Here is a 17,708-nt window from a genome sequence, read left to right as displayed (position 1 = left end):
CCAACTAAATTCTTAACTGCTGAACTCATCATTTGATCAACTAGTTTAAATATTTCAATTCTAACTATGATATGCTACTCCCAAGGTATTGAATTTGGGCAAAATGCTTTGTTAATTTAAGAAATTAATATACGTTACACCCAAGAGTTATCCTGGTTAATAAGCAACTTAATTAATTAGTTTTGCTTTAATTTTCAAATCTTTAAATGCAATTTTGGTTAGCCTAATAATTGTGATAAATTATTATGTACACTGGTACACATACACTTTCTCTCTAAAAAATATAAATCTCACATTTTTAAAATTAAAAAGAATAAGTTTTTTATATCTAAAAAAATATTATTTTTTAATGCTTTCAGTGTATCCAATAATTAATCAAAAATTACAGTAAGTCCTTATTTAATCACATTGTTGAAAGCATAAAAAATATTACAAGTGAACTCCGAAACGGAGCAAATTATACAATGTAACTAATACTCATGGAAAATTAATTATTTTTTAAATTTAAGAAGTGAGATTCACGCCTTTCTGAGTAACTGCGCTTTTGTATACAAGGGCACAAAATAATTTATCCAAGTCTCATTTGCATTTGGAAAAACAGAAGAAAATTATATATATATTGGAGAGTAAAGAGTAGTGTCGTTTTCTGTTTGTAGGTCCCCTGAAACGGTTGTTACGCACAGCACAGGGAACTGGGGAAGTTTACCAACATAGCCTACTTCCTTTTCTTTGTCAATGGCTATAAATAGGAACTTCACCTTCTCGATCGCATCGCATCTACCTTTGTTAAAGCTTAGTTGAAAATTATTATGTCATAATTACATTCAAATACGGATTTAACCCATATAATTACCCAACCTAAAAAATATTTAGTTAATTAACGCATCTCTGCACTAGAACGCAGAAAAATTCTGTGCTTGTTGACAAAGCAGTTCAGATAATTTTAAAGCAAGAAAAAGAAAAAAAAAATTCAAGACATCAAAGTGATTTTCTTTTTTAAAATCTTATGAAAAAGAAAAAAACAAAATAAATCCATGTAAATTGACAATCTCAAGTTTTAGGTGAAGGAAATGGACCACCCTTTGATGGTGATCTGGTCAACTAAACCCAGTCCCCCAATTGTAATTCAGTCTCAAAACTAATTATTAAATACATTAATAACACTAAAAATAGTATTACTTTTTCATAAAAAATAATTTTTTCTTATAGTATGAAATATAAATTTATATGATTATGAGAAATAATAAATATATAATTAATATACTTAATAATTTTTTTAGTTACATAACACTGTACTTTAAATAGCTACAATGTATTATTTATAATCAAAACAAGTTTAATGATCTCTAAAATAATCATAATCCATAAATGTGGAAAATAATAATAATAATAATAATAATAATAATAATAATAATAATAATAATAATAAATGGGAAGGAAAGTAAAAAGAAACAATCATATATGCATAGGTCAATGAACACCCTTTCGTTACGTAAATTCTCCTCAAAGCAACAACCACCTTCGGTGCCAGAGCTCTCTCTCTCTCTCTCTCTCTCTCTCTTCCTCACTGACGCTCAAAAAGAGTGCCAAATGCCAGCGATCACTGCTCCGGTTATACTCATAGCCTCCCACAAAGCAAAACCCTTCAATCTTTCTCTCCCTGGAAGCAACTCATCAAACATGTCTCTAACAATCACAGCTTTTGTTTCTCTTCTTACAATCTCCCTCCTTTCAACCCCATCAACTTCTTCTCTTGAGTCTTTCGTTTTCGGTGGATGTTCACAGCTCAAGTACATCTCAGGCTCTCCTTATGAATCCAACGTCAATTCGCTACTCACCTCCTTGGTTAACTCTGCCACCTTCACAAACTACAACAACTTCACCGTCCAGAGTCCTTCCTCCTCACAGGACACCCTTTACGGCCTCTTCCAATGCCGTGGAGACCTCTCCAATGGGGATTGTGCTCGCTGTGTTGCTAGCGCCGTCAGTCAACTCGGCACACTCTGCCTTGACTCGTGCGGTGGAGCGCTGCAGCTCGATGGATGTTTCGTCAAGTACGACAACATCAGTTTTTTGGGGGTGGAGGACAAGACCGTGGTGTTAAGGAAATGCGGGCCGTCGATTAATGGGTATGAGTCTGACGCGTTTACCAGGCGCGATGCGGTGTTGGACTACTTGGGAGCCAGTGATGAGTCCTACAAGCCTTACAGGGTTGGTGGGTCCGGCGACGTTAACGGTGTGGCTCAGTGTGTACAGGATTTGAGTGCGACCGAGTGCCAGGATTGCATATCGGACGCCGTCGGACGGCTGAAAACGGAATGTGGGCCCGCCGCTTGGGGTCAAATGTACTTGGCCAAGTGCTACGTTCGCTTCTCGGAGCGTGGAGCTCACTCGCACGGTGGTAATGGTAAGCTGTTCCGCCGCCATGGGAGGTGGTTTCAGATTTCTGGTCCATGGTTAAATATAATGTGGTTTAAATTAGTGGGAATTTAGTGGAAAAGCCATCTTCACTAATCTTGAAATTTACCTTCAACAGCATGTTAAATGTAAATAAACTCTATTTATGTGCCTAATTTATTTTTCTCTTTTTTTCCGATGTTATTGCATGGTGATTTGAGTAAGTTCAAATTATATTCAACCCTCCCCTTCTTAATTTCTTTCCTTTTCTCACATCCTTTGATTTATTTTAATTGTGTTTGTATTAATTAGAAAGTGGGCAATCGATGAAAGTAAGTGTTTGTTTGTATTAAGATAATTAAACTACCTTCTTGTTGTGAATTATGTAGTATAATCTATAATTAATGAGATATTTGGAGCAACGTTAATGAAGTTTCCATCTCTTAATTCTTTATGTGGTTTGCTCTATTGAAGGTTTATTACTTAATCAAATGCTTGCACACTTTGGGTTTTGATCACATGATATGGTTTCTCACAAACCCATATGTGAAATTGTGTGTTGGATGTTTTATGTGATAGATATAGAGTGCCTGTTTTATTCATAAATATGGGTGAAGCATAAAAGGGATACCCTAATTGCATTTTCCTGTTAACAAGAATGTAATGTTTAAACATGCAAGAAATGCTAACTATACAGAAGCACTTAATCCCAAAGCATAATACCCCACACTGAACTAATGTGCCTTTTTAATTAGGAATCAAATAAGAATCCAAAGCAAAGAGGGTAATTTTGGCCACAAATCATAGTTTTAATGTTCAAAGTGTTTGAAAAAGAAATTTGTATCATTGCTTAGATGATGTTGAAATTACTACAATGTCCCAATCAAATTGGAATTCTCTTCTTGTGGGTAGCATAATGTATCTTTGCTAAGCTGATTGAAAACTTGATGCAGTCAATTACATTCTTTTTGCTTATTCAGAAATGATAGCAAGAAAATTCACATTCAATAATTGAGTTCTCTATAGCAAGAAGCATTGATCACTGACTACTCTGAAACCAAGAAATTGTAATTGTTAGCTTATGATTGTTAAATCTCCTGTGGCATATATTAATTTGGTGGCATCTAATTGCATTTTTTTTTAATCTTTTTGGTGTAGACAACAATAATGATGATGAGATAGAGAAGACACTTGCAATATTAATTGGGCTTATTGCTGGGGTTTCCTTGCTCATTGTATTCCTTTCTTGCTTGAGAAATGCTTGTGAAAGAGGAAAAGGTAAGAGGCCATTCCTTAATGTCAGAAACATTTTTTACCCTCGTTAGATTCAAATATTGTCAATACTGATATATTTTGTGATTTTTTCAATATGCAGATGGTAAATATTAGAAAGCTTGTAGACATACAAGGAATTGCTCCTCCCTCTGGTATTTTTTTTTTTTTGGGGGTTCACTTTTGTATTGTGGTCTTAACTTCTTTTGAGAACTCTCTCTCTTTCCCAATAGCTATTTTTGAAGTTTCTTTTCTTCCATATCTCCCTGTCAAAAGAGAGCCTGAAAGGGTAGATAGAAAGATGTTCATCTTGAAACAAATGAAAACAAAGTTGAAATAAGATTAAAAGCCTGAAGATTCCTACACTGATCTCTTAAGTCTTATAACAATGTTAATTAATTAGCTTTTGCTTTCAATTTGATTGCTTGTATAAATAGTAAAAGTGCTGTTTGTGATGCTGTAGTTAGTGCCTTTGCTGGGTGTTTTTAGAGCATTAAAGTTTGATTTTTCACCTAAAAGTTAGGTTATTGTACTCCTTAAATTTTATATCAATTCATTGTTCTACTTGCAACAAATTCTGTCTCTTTGAGTCTCTAATAAGTTTATCATTCTCAATTGGATTTATTATTACTTTTTAGATAAAATTGTCTATGAATTTGACTCTAATGTGAAAGGTTTTTTGGACTACCATGTCATTAGCCCTATTTGTGATCTTTAATTGAAGTTTTGCTTTATACAAGTGAGTGACATTAATGAGCAGTGTAAGAGTTTATTCTCTCTCATCCATTATCTATAGCTTTAGGGCTTTAGCAATTGCTTTTAAAATTTGGAAGTTTTCTAGCTATTTGGAGCTGTGCCAACCTAGTCCTTGGCATCATTACTTTAATCCCTCTTTCACAAGCATGATTATAAATATCATCTTGCTTTCTCTCCACATATCAAATTACCCTTTATCTCATCTAATTACTTTTTTTATAAATATTTATTATATTTAATTAAAATAAAAAATAAAATTAAAAAAAATAATTAATACTCATTAGTCTTCTAAATGTGATAAATAATTTTAAATAAACGAAAAATTCAAATGCAACCGATAAAATTAACTAGAGAGAATAATTATTTGATAGAATTATTGAATGTATAATGAATATATTTTAATAATTAATTACGATGAAATTATTATAATTAATAATGATAGAAAAATTATTATATATAGGATAATTATACTGCATAATATTTCATTTTTTTAATTGGATTTAGCGCAAAAAATAAGGAAGAAATTTCTCAGACCTTTGTTAATTTCAGAAGTTTGATTATATTGGGAACATGGAATAAATAAAAAAGAGGTTATATATTATTATTGTTATTATTATTTTGGTTTTGGCATGTTTGAATTTTAGAACTACAGAGTTTCTGGAGTTCAATCGATTGTTTTTTAAGCATGAATTATTTTACAAGTAGAAGAATTGAACGTTTTTTGTTTTTATTTTGAAATGCAGGGGAACAATTCAAACGTTGATATGTATAAAAAGTAGAATATGTATTATAAATGTGTGCATATCATCATTTTTCTTATTGTTTTTGGTCACCATGGTGCAGCCCATAGGTGGGGTTATGTCTAATACAATAATATTGTTCTCCAGGCAAAATAATGAAAAAGAAGTTACTATAACCTTTTAAAAAACAATAACAAAGTGGAAGATCTTTGCGAGATGAGTTTATTGAATAAGAGACTTTTAACAGAATGAAAGAGAAACAAATAAGAAAATACAAGAGATAGTTGAAGTCATAATTAAATTTTCTTTTCTAGCTTACTTTATTGGTTGAAAATATATCACTTACTTAATAAAAATTATATTCGAATACTCACCCTCTTAATTTTTATACTTAAAATAGAAGAATTTATTTTTATTTAAAATTTATATTCTTGTAATTAATATTTAGAATGGAAAACTTAACACAAAAAATTTTGTAAAACATCACCTAATGGCAAATATAAAAGGGGAAAATGACAAACAAAAATCTTGTTTTAATTCTTTCATTTTTGCATATCAAAACAAGGCATGAAGCTTCCAGTGATACATCACATAACCTCTTTTAGAAATTAAGAAAATAAGAACATTATTTCAAAGTAAGGTTGCTTTACTTGTTTTTGTATTTCTCTCTAACCTTGTCATGGAATCAGAAGTTGACATATATAATTAAATTTAGATGATGGTGGATAGCTGGGGAGTTGGGCGAAATAAATGAAATTGTCATTTTGTTAGTATAATTTCAAAGTTGCAGCTTTATAAAAGAAAAAATTACTTTAGATTAAATAATTATATTAGTTTTATGTATTTATTATATATTTTTTAATTAATTTTTTTTTTTTATAAAATTTTATATCAAAATTTAATTTAATAATTATAAAATTAATTCTTATATAAAATCGAAGAGCCTTATTGAAGGCCACAAAACCAAAACACACGGGTATGTGCATTCTGGACCAAGGCCTTTCAAGAATGGTAGTCTAGAAAATATTGAGGCCTGCTTAAACTGAGCTTTTGGGGTAAGCCCAAACCTCACCTAGCCTTCAAAATAACCAAGTTTCACAAGACAACAGACCTGATCGCTAGCTTGGGATCCTCCCATCCTGATCTGATCACCTAAACTTTATAGGCGTTGTGCAGAGTAATTTTACAGTAAATCTGTTACTCCATTTAAGTACATTATATAAAATAATAATTTAATAAAAGAATAATAATAAATTAAAAATAATAATTATTTTTTTAAGAAATTATTTTTAATATATATAATTATATTTTATGGGATCGATCATCACTCATTTAACATTTTATTATTAATTTACCATTTTTTGTATATAAACCTACGTAAAATCACTGGATTAAAATATAATTTCTCGTGTTTAGTCTGTGAGACCTGAATATTAATATTCAACAATTAATATTTTTAATAATTAATATAACTTTTAAAAAATTCATTAAAAAAAAACTGTATTTATCAAAAACTTGTAATAAGCTTTTAGGAATATAAAACCTGAAAATTAGCTCGCACAATCAAATAAAATATTTTTTGGTGAAAAAAATCAAATAAAATATTTTATATTTAAACATTTTGTATATTTTTTTAATAAAATATTTTTACCAAATATATTTGTATTGAGCTGGGCCAGACCATTTCGGCCCAATGAACACAGCGCACCAGTCTTGGACACGTGTCATTTTTTTTCAGCATCACCGAATCAATATCATCACAATTCACGCCTTACAAAGCATACACGCGCTTCTCTCTTTACGAAGAAATTCCTCCTTGCTTCCTAAGGAAAGCTCGATACCGAGATCAAAAAAGTCAGGGTCAGATCTAGGGTTTCCAGTTTTCTTAATCTTCCAAAAAAATGGCGCTCGAGTGGGTCGTGCTTGGTTACGCTGCTGGTGCAGAGGCGATCATGGTCCTCCTCCTCACTATCCCGGGCCTCGACGGTCTCCGCAGGGGACTCGTTGCCGTTACTCGGAATCTGCTCAAGCCTTTCCTATCGGTGGTGCCGTTCTGCCTGTTCCTTCTTATGGATATTTACTGGAAGTACGAGACGCGTCCGAGCTGCGAGGGCGATTCCTGCACCCCTTCCGAACACCTCCGCCACCAGAAGTCCATCATGAAGAGCCAGAGGAACGCGCTTCTCATTGCGGCGGCGCTTGTGTTTTATTGGCTGCTTTATTCGGTGACGCATCTAGTGGTCAAGATCGAGCAGCTGAATCAGCGTATTGAGCGGCTTAAGAATAAAGACTGAAGTCTCTGGCCATGGATGATGGATATGAGATAAGTGGATTTGTTGTTTGAATTTCGTTTTCTTTTTGATGAATTGCGATTATGATGATCTTAACGTTACTTTTAAGCTTAATAGATAAGGTAATTATGTTGTGTTTGGACGATTGACCATTATTGGTTAATGTGAAAGCCTCTTTAATCCTTTCGAAAATTTTTGTGCGTTTAATTCTGATTAAATAAAAACTGGTATTTATGTCTGTGGAAATGTTAATTAATTGAAAATTCATTATTATCACATAGTTTTGGTATATTTTATGTAGCAATTGATTACAGTATGCAGTCTACAAGCTAGTGAAATGAATTAGATTTTTAATTTTAGCACCTGTGTTTCTGCTTGGTTTTCCAGAATATAGTGCACGTTCATTAGGCATCTCAGCTCTTCTACATACATCCTCAATATTCTCAGTTTATCCTGGCTTGAATACTGGGTTAATTTCAGTTTTCATATTGTTATTATTATATTATATTTTATTAGTATTGAATTGAATTGCATCCTTTGTGTTAGCTATTAAGCACAACACTTTGGTCCGAGATTATGGGCATTCTTAGCTTTGAACTAGAAGAAACCTAACTACTAATGAGGCTCCCTCGGTCTAAAGGAACCAAGCTCAAGTTTTTTAATATTTGGCTCATTAGGGCTCGTTAGCTGACAGTCTTGCGAAGTCTCAAGATTCTCGTGAGTAGGCTTGTTAAATAAGTCCGTGAATAGGCTCATTTTTTAAAATATTTATATTAGTTGTTGTATTTCTTATATATGAATATTTATATTTTGTTTATGAATATTCTAAAATAATATATTGTTTAAAATTATGACATTAATATGTAAATGTATTTATAAAATATTGTTATTTGTAATTTAATTTAATTTTTATGAAAGTTAAGTTATTTTTTTTATATGAGAGCTAATTAAAATTATTTAATTTGAATTTCATAACTCTAAACCCCAAAACTTACTCTATAAATGAGCTAAGCTTCTCGTGAGATGATTGAGACTCATTCACTAAAAAGCTTGGCTTGGCATGGCATGAAATGAGCCAAGTTTGAGTTTATGGATATTCGGCTCTAGCTCGAAAAAGTTTTGATGAACGAAGCCTGGGCTCTTCACTGCTTAGCTCGGGTCAGTTCATTTACACCCTTACTAATAGCTTTGTTTATTTTGCCACAATTGTTTGGTTGCAAATAAAAATATAAGTAGTGTAATATAATGATAATTTTTATTTTAATATTTAATTTATTTATAATGTTAATAATAATGATAGTGGTGAGTATAATTAATAATGTTATTTTAAGTATATCTACTCTATTTTTAAGTATAATTAATTACGTTATTTTAAGTATATTTTTTAAATGGTAGTGTGGTTATGTTATTTTTAAGTATAATTAATTATGTTATTTTAAGTATATTTTTTAAGTGGTGGTGGTGGTGGTGCTAGTGTATGATTAACTACATTATTTTAAGTAAAATTAATTATGTATGTAATTGTCATTCCATTATGTCAAACCGTAATCAAATACGCAATGTATATTACAACTTTGATTACGCCATATCAAACATGCCTAATATCACTTTCAGAAGATGGAAAGTGAGGTTAAATTTCTCCCTCGTACCTCAATGTAGGGTGTTGTAGTTGTGTTGTCCTCGGTATCTTTTCCGGTAAGGTAACCCAAGTATGGACTGACATCCTTTGTTGAAGATCGTTTTTGTCGCTGCTACTGATTGGAACAGAAATTTGTCAACAAAATTGAGGGAAGGGTTTTTGTGGTGTCTTAATGGGAAAGAGATGTATGAGTGGATATTTGTAAAACAAATGAGTTTTCCTTAGATTCATCCCATAATCTAATTGCACTTCTTTTTATTTTCTTTTTTTTTTTCAGTATTTCAACCCTATTGTCTATTACTTTGATCTAGAGGCCGAGAACAAAAAATTTTGCATTTGATTAATTTGCTTCTGCAAATTGTTTTCATTTATTTATTTGGATTTGACTGTGAAATTGATTATGGGTCTTGAATTTTTCCAAATTGTATGTTGTGAATTTCTATTTAGATTTAGCCTGTTTATTGATTGTGATTTTCCATACTGGATTTGGATTTGGATTTGGATTGTTTATGGTATGTATTATGTTGGGTTTGTTTTTTTTTTTTATAAATTGAGAAGCAGAGAGAGACTGTGTGAGGGAGAAATGGAGAGAAAGAGTATGGGCAAGAGAGAAAGAGAGGTGGATTGAGTCGGGACTTTGTGATGCTGCAATGGAAACCCTCAGCGTGTGAAAGAAAGTAGCGGAAAATGGAAAATAGCAGGAGATGTAAAGACCTTTGGCGTTGGAGCAGAGTGTAATGGTGAGGGAGAGGGACAAAGATAGATAATGAGGGTGTTTTGATAATTTTTATTTTATTTTTTTACAACATGATGCTGCATCAACAGAAAATCAAGGAACTGGTTATTTCTTTATGGTTTTTAAATTGAAGGCCATGAGATTTTATGTTCAAGATTTATGTTTAGAGATTGCACTGTTTTAGCGCCTAAATTGAGTTATTATGAGTAAATTTTCCCCGAAGTGAAACCTGTTATACTTTTAGCATTTCCATTTTATGTTGAAGAAGAAATTTTCTAGGGAATTCACCGCAGGAGTTGACTTTATCTAGGTTTAAATATGGTTGAGTTTTAATACTGAAAGCACATTCTTATGTTTGTCACTTAACAATTGGGATTTACTTGTAGGTTGCGATGAATGTGTGCCTGCGTTTAATATATATATATATATGTTTTGGATAAATTATTTTTTCTTCCTTAAATTTGTAAAATTAACGCGTCTTTGACACCAGCAAACTAAAGGTACGTTTGTATAATTTAGGGAAATGTACGCTTTTAGTTCTTTAATTTTGATCAATATTATAATTTGATCCTAAGTTTGAGAAATTAAACTATTTAATTTCTTATTTTTGCTTCCGTCGGAATTTGAGTTCTAGAAAACTTTTAAATAACTAAATTACCTTTATCTTCTCCATTTCTATTTCTCTCTCCCCTCTTCTCCTCCTCTCCTCTCCCCTCTTCTCTCTGTCTCTCTCTGTCTCTCCCCTCTTCCTACGGTTTCTCTCTCTCTCTCCCTTGTTTTTTGCTTTCTCCATTTCAATTTCTCCTCTCTCCCTTTTCTACTTGAACAATGCCAAACCAACAAATTAATACAGCAAATTAAAAAAAGAAAATGCAATCGTAGAATGTCAATCCCAACAAGGCAAGTCATTCTCATCATCGGCGCATATCAGCCCTCAACAACCCACAAATCACGAGCGCATAGCAATCCTCATCGACGACATTACCCACTTCCGTAGCGATTGTTTCCACGGCCTCAAAATCATTCTTGAATTACGCTAGTACCAGTCTCTTGTATGCTGGTACCAATGTTTCCAACCGTTCACTCCTGCTTTATACAAATGTAAATTGAATCAGTAGCACAACACCAGTCAAGCATATCTAAAGAACACCTTAAGGAAAATAACCAACATGATAATGGGTATGAGGAACTTATTTGAATCTAGGGAACGGAAGACTCGAGAGGGAGGAGTTGTGTATGTTTGTTGGGCATAGATGGAGCTGGGTCCTATTTCTGGTGAACTTTGGTGTGAACTGAAACACCTCAGCTGGTGAAATGGGCCATTTTGGATGGAGGAGGGGTTGGGTCTGTTTACAATAGGCACGGAGGAAGTAAACATAGTCTTAATATGCGATCTTGAGGCCAATCGAAGAGCTGTGCATGCTAAATTCAATGACTAGTAGACGAAGTGAACGAATGAAAATCCATTTCTGAGTTTATGCTATGAAAGGTACTCTCTCTCCCATCAACCAGTGCATCCTACCTCAAGAATAGACCACCACAACGAAACCCACCTTGGAAATTCAGAGTTGAATTTGTCGAGACAGGTTCTCGGGATTGCAAAAGGGAAAGGTTGGCATGTTTAATGAAGGGGTAAAATTGTCATTTTATGTATTACTAATGATAGATAATTTTTAATTGGATAAACGGACCTTTAATTCTTATAAAAATAAAATTGATGGACTAAATAACTCAATTTTTAAAATATAAAGACTAAATTATAATATTTATAAAAATTAATGAACTAAATAATAAATCTCCTGTAATATATTAGATCTTCAATTCAAAGTTAATCTAAAAAAAAAAATTAATTCTAAAATACGCTTCCTCATTATATCTCAGCTCTGCTTTTAACGCGCTAACAAGCCAAATTAATGCACTTATGTCACAAAACACCCTACATGCATTCATTAAGAACCCATCTCACCCCATCCCTCATGTTGTCAGTGCCTCATCCCTAAATCACATCGTGTTGGCATTCCAGAGATTCGATTTTGGACTGCCTCAGCTGGAGGCTTCATCATGGCTTATATCCATCATGTTAAATTCATCATAAGGGGCATAGTCCCATTCAAAGGTAATTTTATTCGTTATTTTTAACGTGGTTTCTACCCTTTGGAGATGAATTAATGAAACAAAACATTGTTTGTATGTTGGATCAGATGAAAGTTTCATGCATGATGGCACTCTTAATCAACCAGCTGATTTCATTCTGGGAATGCCTAACCTGAAACTTAGGGACAATGCTAGTTTTATCCTAGGTTGCACGGAAACGGGAGGCAGGAGCGTTTCCCCGTTCTGGAAACGTTTCCTTGCCGGAAACGTTAGGACACGGCGAGGAAACGTCTCCGGGCCGTTTCCGTAATTCCTTGAAATCGGAAACGCGTTTCCTTCGCCGGACACGCGTTTCTTAAAAAAAAAAACAAAAAAAGTCACACCTTCAGGAAGAAAGGAGAAGGCAAAGAAAAAAGAAGAAGAAGAAGAAGAAGAAGAAGAGGAGAAGGAGGAGGAGTACCTGGTGGTGAGCAGCGTGCCGGCGATGGGAGCTTCCTTCCCCGTCCGATGCTGCTCTGCCAATCAGCCTCCCTTGCCCCTGATGGCGCTGCTCCTTCTTCATGGCTCTGCTCCAGTGCTCCTTGCCCGAATCTTCTGTTTGATTTTTTTTAATTTTTTTTTTCAATTTTCACTGTATTAAAACTCTCAACCTTCTATTTTCAGCATTTTAATATTAATTTTATTATTCTATATATTTATTATTTCAATTATTTATAATTATAAATATATAAATAAATAAATAAATTAATTAATTAATTTCATTATTTTTTTTTATTTTAATATTTAAATTTGTTATAACTAAAACTTTCAAATAAATAAATAAATAAATATATATATATATATATATATATATATATATATATTATTTATTTATAAATATATCCCTATATTTTTTATATTTACGCGTTTCCCCCACGTTTCCATTTCCTATATTTTTTAAAATGCCGTTTCCCAGTGTCCGTTTCCGCGTTTCCCCGTATCCGCGTTTCCGTTTCCGTGCTACATAGGTTTTATCAGTCAGTGATGTAGACGACATAATTTTCGATTTTATGGAGTCAGAAGCACATAAAAGTCTAAAAGCTGATGCATTCATTTTCAACACATTCGATTGAGTTTGAAGAAGTGCTAAATGCCATTGCAGCCTATGTACCCCGAGATTTTTATTATATCCATTTACCCTGCTTGAGAGGGGCATACCTGATGGCAAGTCCAAGGTCAAGCTTATGGAAGGAGGATTTAAGCTGTCTAGGGTGGCTTGATAAAAGAGAACCAGATTCAATTGTGCATGTAAATTATGGCTGTGTTACTACAATAACAAACAAACAGCAGATAGAATTTGCCTGGGGTCTCGCAAATAGCAAGCATCCATTTTGACGTCGTGATTGGTGAATCCGTAGTTCATGCCTGAGGAATTTGATGAGGAAGTAAAGGACAGAGGATTGCTGGTGAGTTGGGTACCGCGAGACCCATCAGTTTTGGGTTTTCCTCTCACATTGGGATGGAATGTATTTCTGGTGGTAAGCCTCCGATTTTTGTTGGCTTTTCTTTGCTGAGCAACAAACAAATTGCAAATAAATAATAAAATTTTAAGGGTATTTTTAGTATTAATGAAAAATTAGATGGATTGAGAAAATTAAACCATTAACTTTAAAAATTAGAGGATATATTTATAAATTTTGAAATAATTTAGAGATAGAAAAGTAATTTTGCAACATCCTCACTTACATAGTCTGTACGTTATACTGTTCCGATGACTGAGGTTGTCTGGGTAGACAGCTAGAATGGGGACAGTTAGGGTACAGATAGCCAGAAAGTCTGGAATAAATTTTGCTGATAGTGAGGAGATATAAAATGATGAAATACAAAGTAAGAAAATATAAGAAAAATTAAGAGAAAATAAAAGAGGTAAAGTGCAAATAGGTTAAATGAGCCGAAACCGTAGCGATAGGTGACTGCACTGGGAAGTTACTACAAGTGCCATTGACCACCTCTAGACCGTGGGGAAATATTTTCGGGACATAATTAAATGTCTATTGAGGTACAATTGACATGAAAAATGTCAAAGAAAATTTAGTAAGTCAGTATAAACGAAAAAAAAATTTAAGAAATCGGTGGGTCAAGGATTAAATCGGTATTACCGAAAAATTCGAAATACAACCCGAAGAGGGGCATTTTGGTCAATTGACACCTATAGTTGACTTTTGACCTAAATGTCCATTAAAAATATGTAGTATTAAATTTTAAAAATTTCATGAAAAATGAAATTATACATGAAATGCAATTAAAAAAAAATGAGTGGTATAATTTGGAATAATTAAAAGTGGATTATTAAACTAATTAACAAAAGGTTAGTGGAGCATAATATATATTAATTAACCTAAAGATAATGAGGTTTAAAAGGGCTAAAGTGGACAGATTTCTCCACTAACTCATCTCATTTCCTTCAATTCTTCATCCATGGCAAAAAATGCTCTCCCATAAAACTCCATGACCATTCATGCATGAGCTCAATTTCTCCATGATCAAGCCTTAGTTTCTTCAAGAGTTCTTCATTAAACTTAGTCTAGACATCATGGGCAACACATAGGCAGCAAAAAGAAGAAGTTTGGGTGAGGTTTTACAAAGCTCAAAATAAGGTTAGTATTAAATTTTCTTCCTCCCTTAATTAATCTTGGATTTAAGGTTGTGATGAGTGTAATTGTTGAGAAATTTGAAGAAAAAGATGAGTATTTGATGGGACATGAATTTGGCAGCCATGAAAGTGCATGGTTATTGAATTATTCTTACATGTATTTGTTGGGATTTAATGTTGATTAAGATAAAGGTGCTAGTAAGTTAATTTCCATATGAATATATATTTGAGTATTTGAATTTGGAGTTGAAGGAATTGTGGAAGATTTATGCATTTTTGGGCAATTCGGCAGTCTTATGATTCATTGAAGAGTGTTTGAATTCATGAAGTTATTTGATGAATTGTCGTACTATGGGATTAATGGAAGTGTATGTAAATTATTGTTGGAATTATATGTAATAATTAGGTGTATTCATGTGTATATTATGTTGATTTTGGACTTTGTGATTTAGGGTTGTATATTATACATTGAGAATTTGTATATACTGTTCAAAATGACCTTAATGAGATGTGATGAATGATGTTAGTACCTTAAGAGTCTAAAATTTAGGCATGAGAAGTTAAGGTATAGCAAGTTGAATGTGTAAATTGATTGGTATTTGAGGACTGTATTGAGGGCAGTATGCATTTGAGCCTATAACCCTAATTGTGTGATCCAAATTTGTGTGAAGCCAATTGGAGGTAAAATTAGACATGTAATGAATCAACTTTCATTAGAAACCTTGCCTAAATTCTGTCTAGAAAGTAACTCAAAAGTGACCTAATCCGGAATTGGCAATTTGCAACCCAGATTTTTGACCATATGAACAGTAGCCAGTATTTTTGCCATAACTCACATAAAACAAGTCCAAATGACCTAAAATTTATATCATTGGAAAGCTTAGACATAGGGCTACAACTTTGGTAGATACCACCAAGCCCAAAAATGCCATTAAGCAAGTTAAATTGATTGCCCAAGTTGGGTTACAAAAACTGGCCGAATTGACTTTGACTTAAAAATGACCTAATTGTGCAATATAAGTGTAACTTGACCTGCCATAGTAAAATGACCATATCTTGGTCTATACAACTCCAAATGACCTGAAATTTATACCATCAGAAAGCTTAGATATTGGGCTACAACTTTGGTGAAGATCACAGAACCCAAAAATGTCATTTATTAAGTCAAATTGCTTGCATAAGTTGAGGTATCAAAATTGTCCAGAACCATTGCAACTCAGAATTTGACCATATGAACAGTAGTCACTCATTTGATCATAACTCACTCAAAATAGGCCCAAATGATCTGAAATTTATATAAATGGAAAGATTAGACATAAAGCTATAACTCTTATGAAGACATCAAAGCCCATAAATGACCAGAACCAAGTCAAATTACTTGCCCAATTTAGGGTACTAAATCTGCCAGAATTGAAATTGACCTAAAAGTGACCCAGAATTTGCAATATAAGTGCAACTTGATCAGCAATAGTAAAATGACCATATCTTGGTCTACACAACTCCAAATGACCTAAAATTAGTGTCAAAAGTTCAACAAGACATAAACCTACGATATTGAAATTTTGACGAGAACCCAGAAATCAAGGGAACTAGGCCAATTAAGTTGATTAAGTTGACACACTAAATCTGGAATTGGTATAATTGACCATTAAGTCCAGAAAATTCAAATAGGCATATCTCCCACAAGAAGTCTCCAAATGTAATGAGTCATACCAATCTGGAAAGCTAAGAAAGAGACCTACAACTTCCTGAAATTATAAATCTATAAGGCCAAAATTTAAGATCAAAGCTATTGACCTAATTGAGGATCATGCCAATATAAGACCTTTGAGTCAAAGTCAACAATTTGACTATAAATAATTCTATAAGACTTGACAAATTACAAGTAAAATTTTTAAATAACTATAAGACATAGGGCAACAAATCCTATGAAGCACACTAGGCCTAAATGTCTTTAGAAGCAGTCCAAATAAATTAGTAAAGTCCAAAATCAAAATGACTACTAAGGAAAATAAAATTCAGATTTGACCTAGTTATGGTTAATTGACCATAACTTGAGTTATACAACTCAAAATGGAATAATTCAAAAAGGGAATTAAAGAAGACACAATAAGAAACAATTTGATGAAGAGAATTTTGCTAATTTCACCCTATAGCCTGACCCAATGGAACAGTAACCATTAGCCATGAAATATGAAAATTTGGAATCACATATAATTAGCCCTGAATTAAGTTTGGAAGTCAATGCCAACGAGTATAAACTCAAAATAAGGAATCCTAGTGTAACTAGAACCAACATATTTGTTCAGTGTGGAAAAGTCAACGTTTATGTTTGACTAGTAATGTGAACAAGAAATATAATGACTTAATAAATCACATGAATATATGAATGTTATATTAGTCCTTATTATCAGAGACAGGAAAAATGCTTTGAGCACAATGGCACTTTAGAACAATTGATATGAAATGTGATCTGTCTGACGATCTACTGAATAATTGTGACATGTTGATACTAGAATCAACCTATCCATGATGCATAAAAAGGTCAACAATTTTGTTGACCATTGCAAGGCATAATGACCTATAAATCCTAAAAATAAAGAATTAAATATTTAAGTTTGTAAATGCCCTAGTATTGCCTAATTAACTAGTTTGGATAGGTTGGCATGCCAATAGGGTTCTGACAGCTATATTGTAAATGGCTTCATGCCACACTATGTTTTATGGCTTATTATGCCACACTATGATTTTAATAGCCTATGACTATAAGGATTATGTTATGATACTCGGCTTATTGCCTGATTGTTTACATAGTTTTTTAGCCCTATTGTTTGCACACTGGGAGATACTTTGTGACCGATGGTGTGACGGTCCGAGGTACTAGGTACCCAGTGCTAGTTTATCCACTGTTTGCACACCGGGAGATACTTTGTGACCGATGGTGTGATGGCCCGAGGTACTAGGTATCCAGAGCTAGTAAATCCATTTATCCAGTCTGGTCAGTGTATAGGCTACACGGACAGTCAATTAAAACATTATTCAATTCAGGCAGTTAAGTATAATGAAATTTCAGTACAATTAAACTAAGTATTGAATGAAATGAGTAAAAGAGATTAGCAATAGAAACATAATAAAAATATAATTTGTAGAA

The 17,708-nt window shown here is 32.9% G+C and overlaps 2 protein-coding genes and 1 long non-coding RNA gene across 3 annotated transcripts; all 3 read left to right on the top strand.

Annotated features, from left to right (window-relative positions):
* Window positions 1-1,512: 1,512 nt before the first annotated feature.
* On the top strand, window positions 1,513-4,087 carry LOC110647287 (plasmodesmata-located protein 6). The gene is made up of 3 exons (XM_021801046.2): window positions 1,513-2,407; window positions 3,556-3,675; window positions 3,773-4,087. The coding sequence occupies exons 1-3, from the start codon at window positions 1,591-1,593 to the stop codon at window positions 3,784-3,786; spliced, it is 951 nt and encodes a 316-aa protein (XP_021656738.2). The 5' UTR covers window positions 1,513-1,590; the 3' UTR covers window positions 3,787-4,087.
* A 2,844-nt stretch (window positions 4,088-6,931) lies between these two features.
* LOC110647290 (uncharacterized) lies at window positions 6,932-7,648 on the top strand. The gene has a single exon (XM_021801049.2). It carries the CDS (start codon window positions 7,067-7,069, stop codon window positions 7,457-7,459), a length of 393 nt encoding a protein of 130 aa, XP_021656741.1. The 5' UTR covers window positions 6,932-7,066; the 3' UTR covers window positions 7,460-7,648.
* A 4,056-nt stretch (window positions 7,649-11,704) lies between these two features.
* Window positions 11,705-13,504, top strand: LOC131175935 (uncharacterized). The gene is made up of 3 exons (XR_009146016.1): window positions 11,705-11,947; window positions 12,033-12,119; window positions 12,933-13,504. It is a non-coding gene; the product is annotated as an uncharacterized LOC131175935 (long non-coding RNA).
* Window positions 13,505-17,708: the final 4,204 nt, after the last annotated feature.

Source organism: Hevea brasiliensis, chromosome 18 (assembly GCF_030052815.1).
Source record: "Hevea brasiliensis isolate MT/VB/25A 57/8 chromosome 18, ASM3005281v1, whole genome shotgun sequence".
NCBI lineage: Eukaryota > Viridiplantae > Streptophyta > Magnoliopsida > Malpighiales > Euphorbiaceae > Hevea > Hevea brasiliensis.
This window is presented reverse-complemented; position numbering and strand designations above follow the sequence as displayed.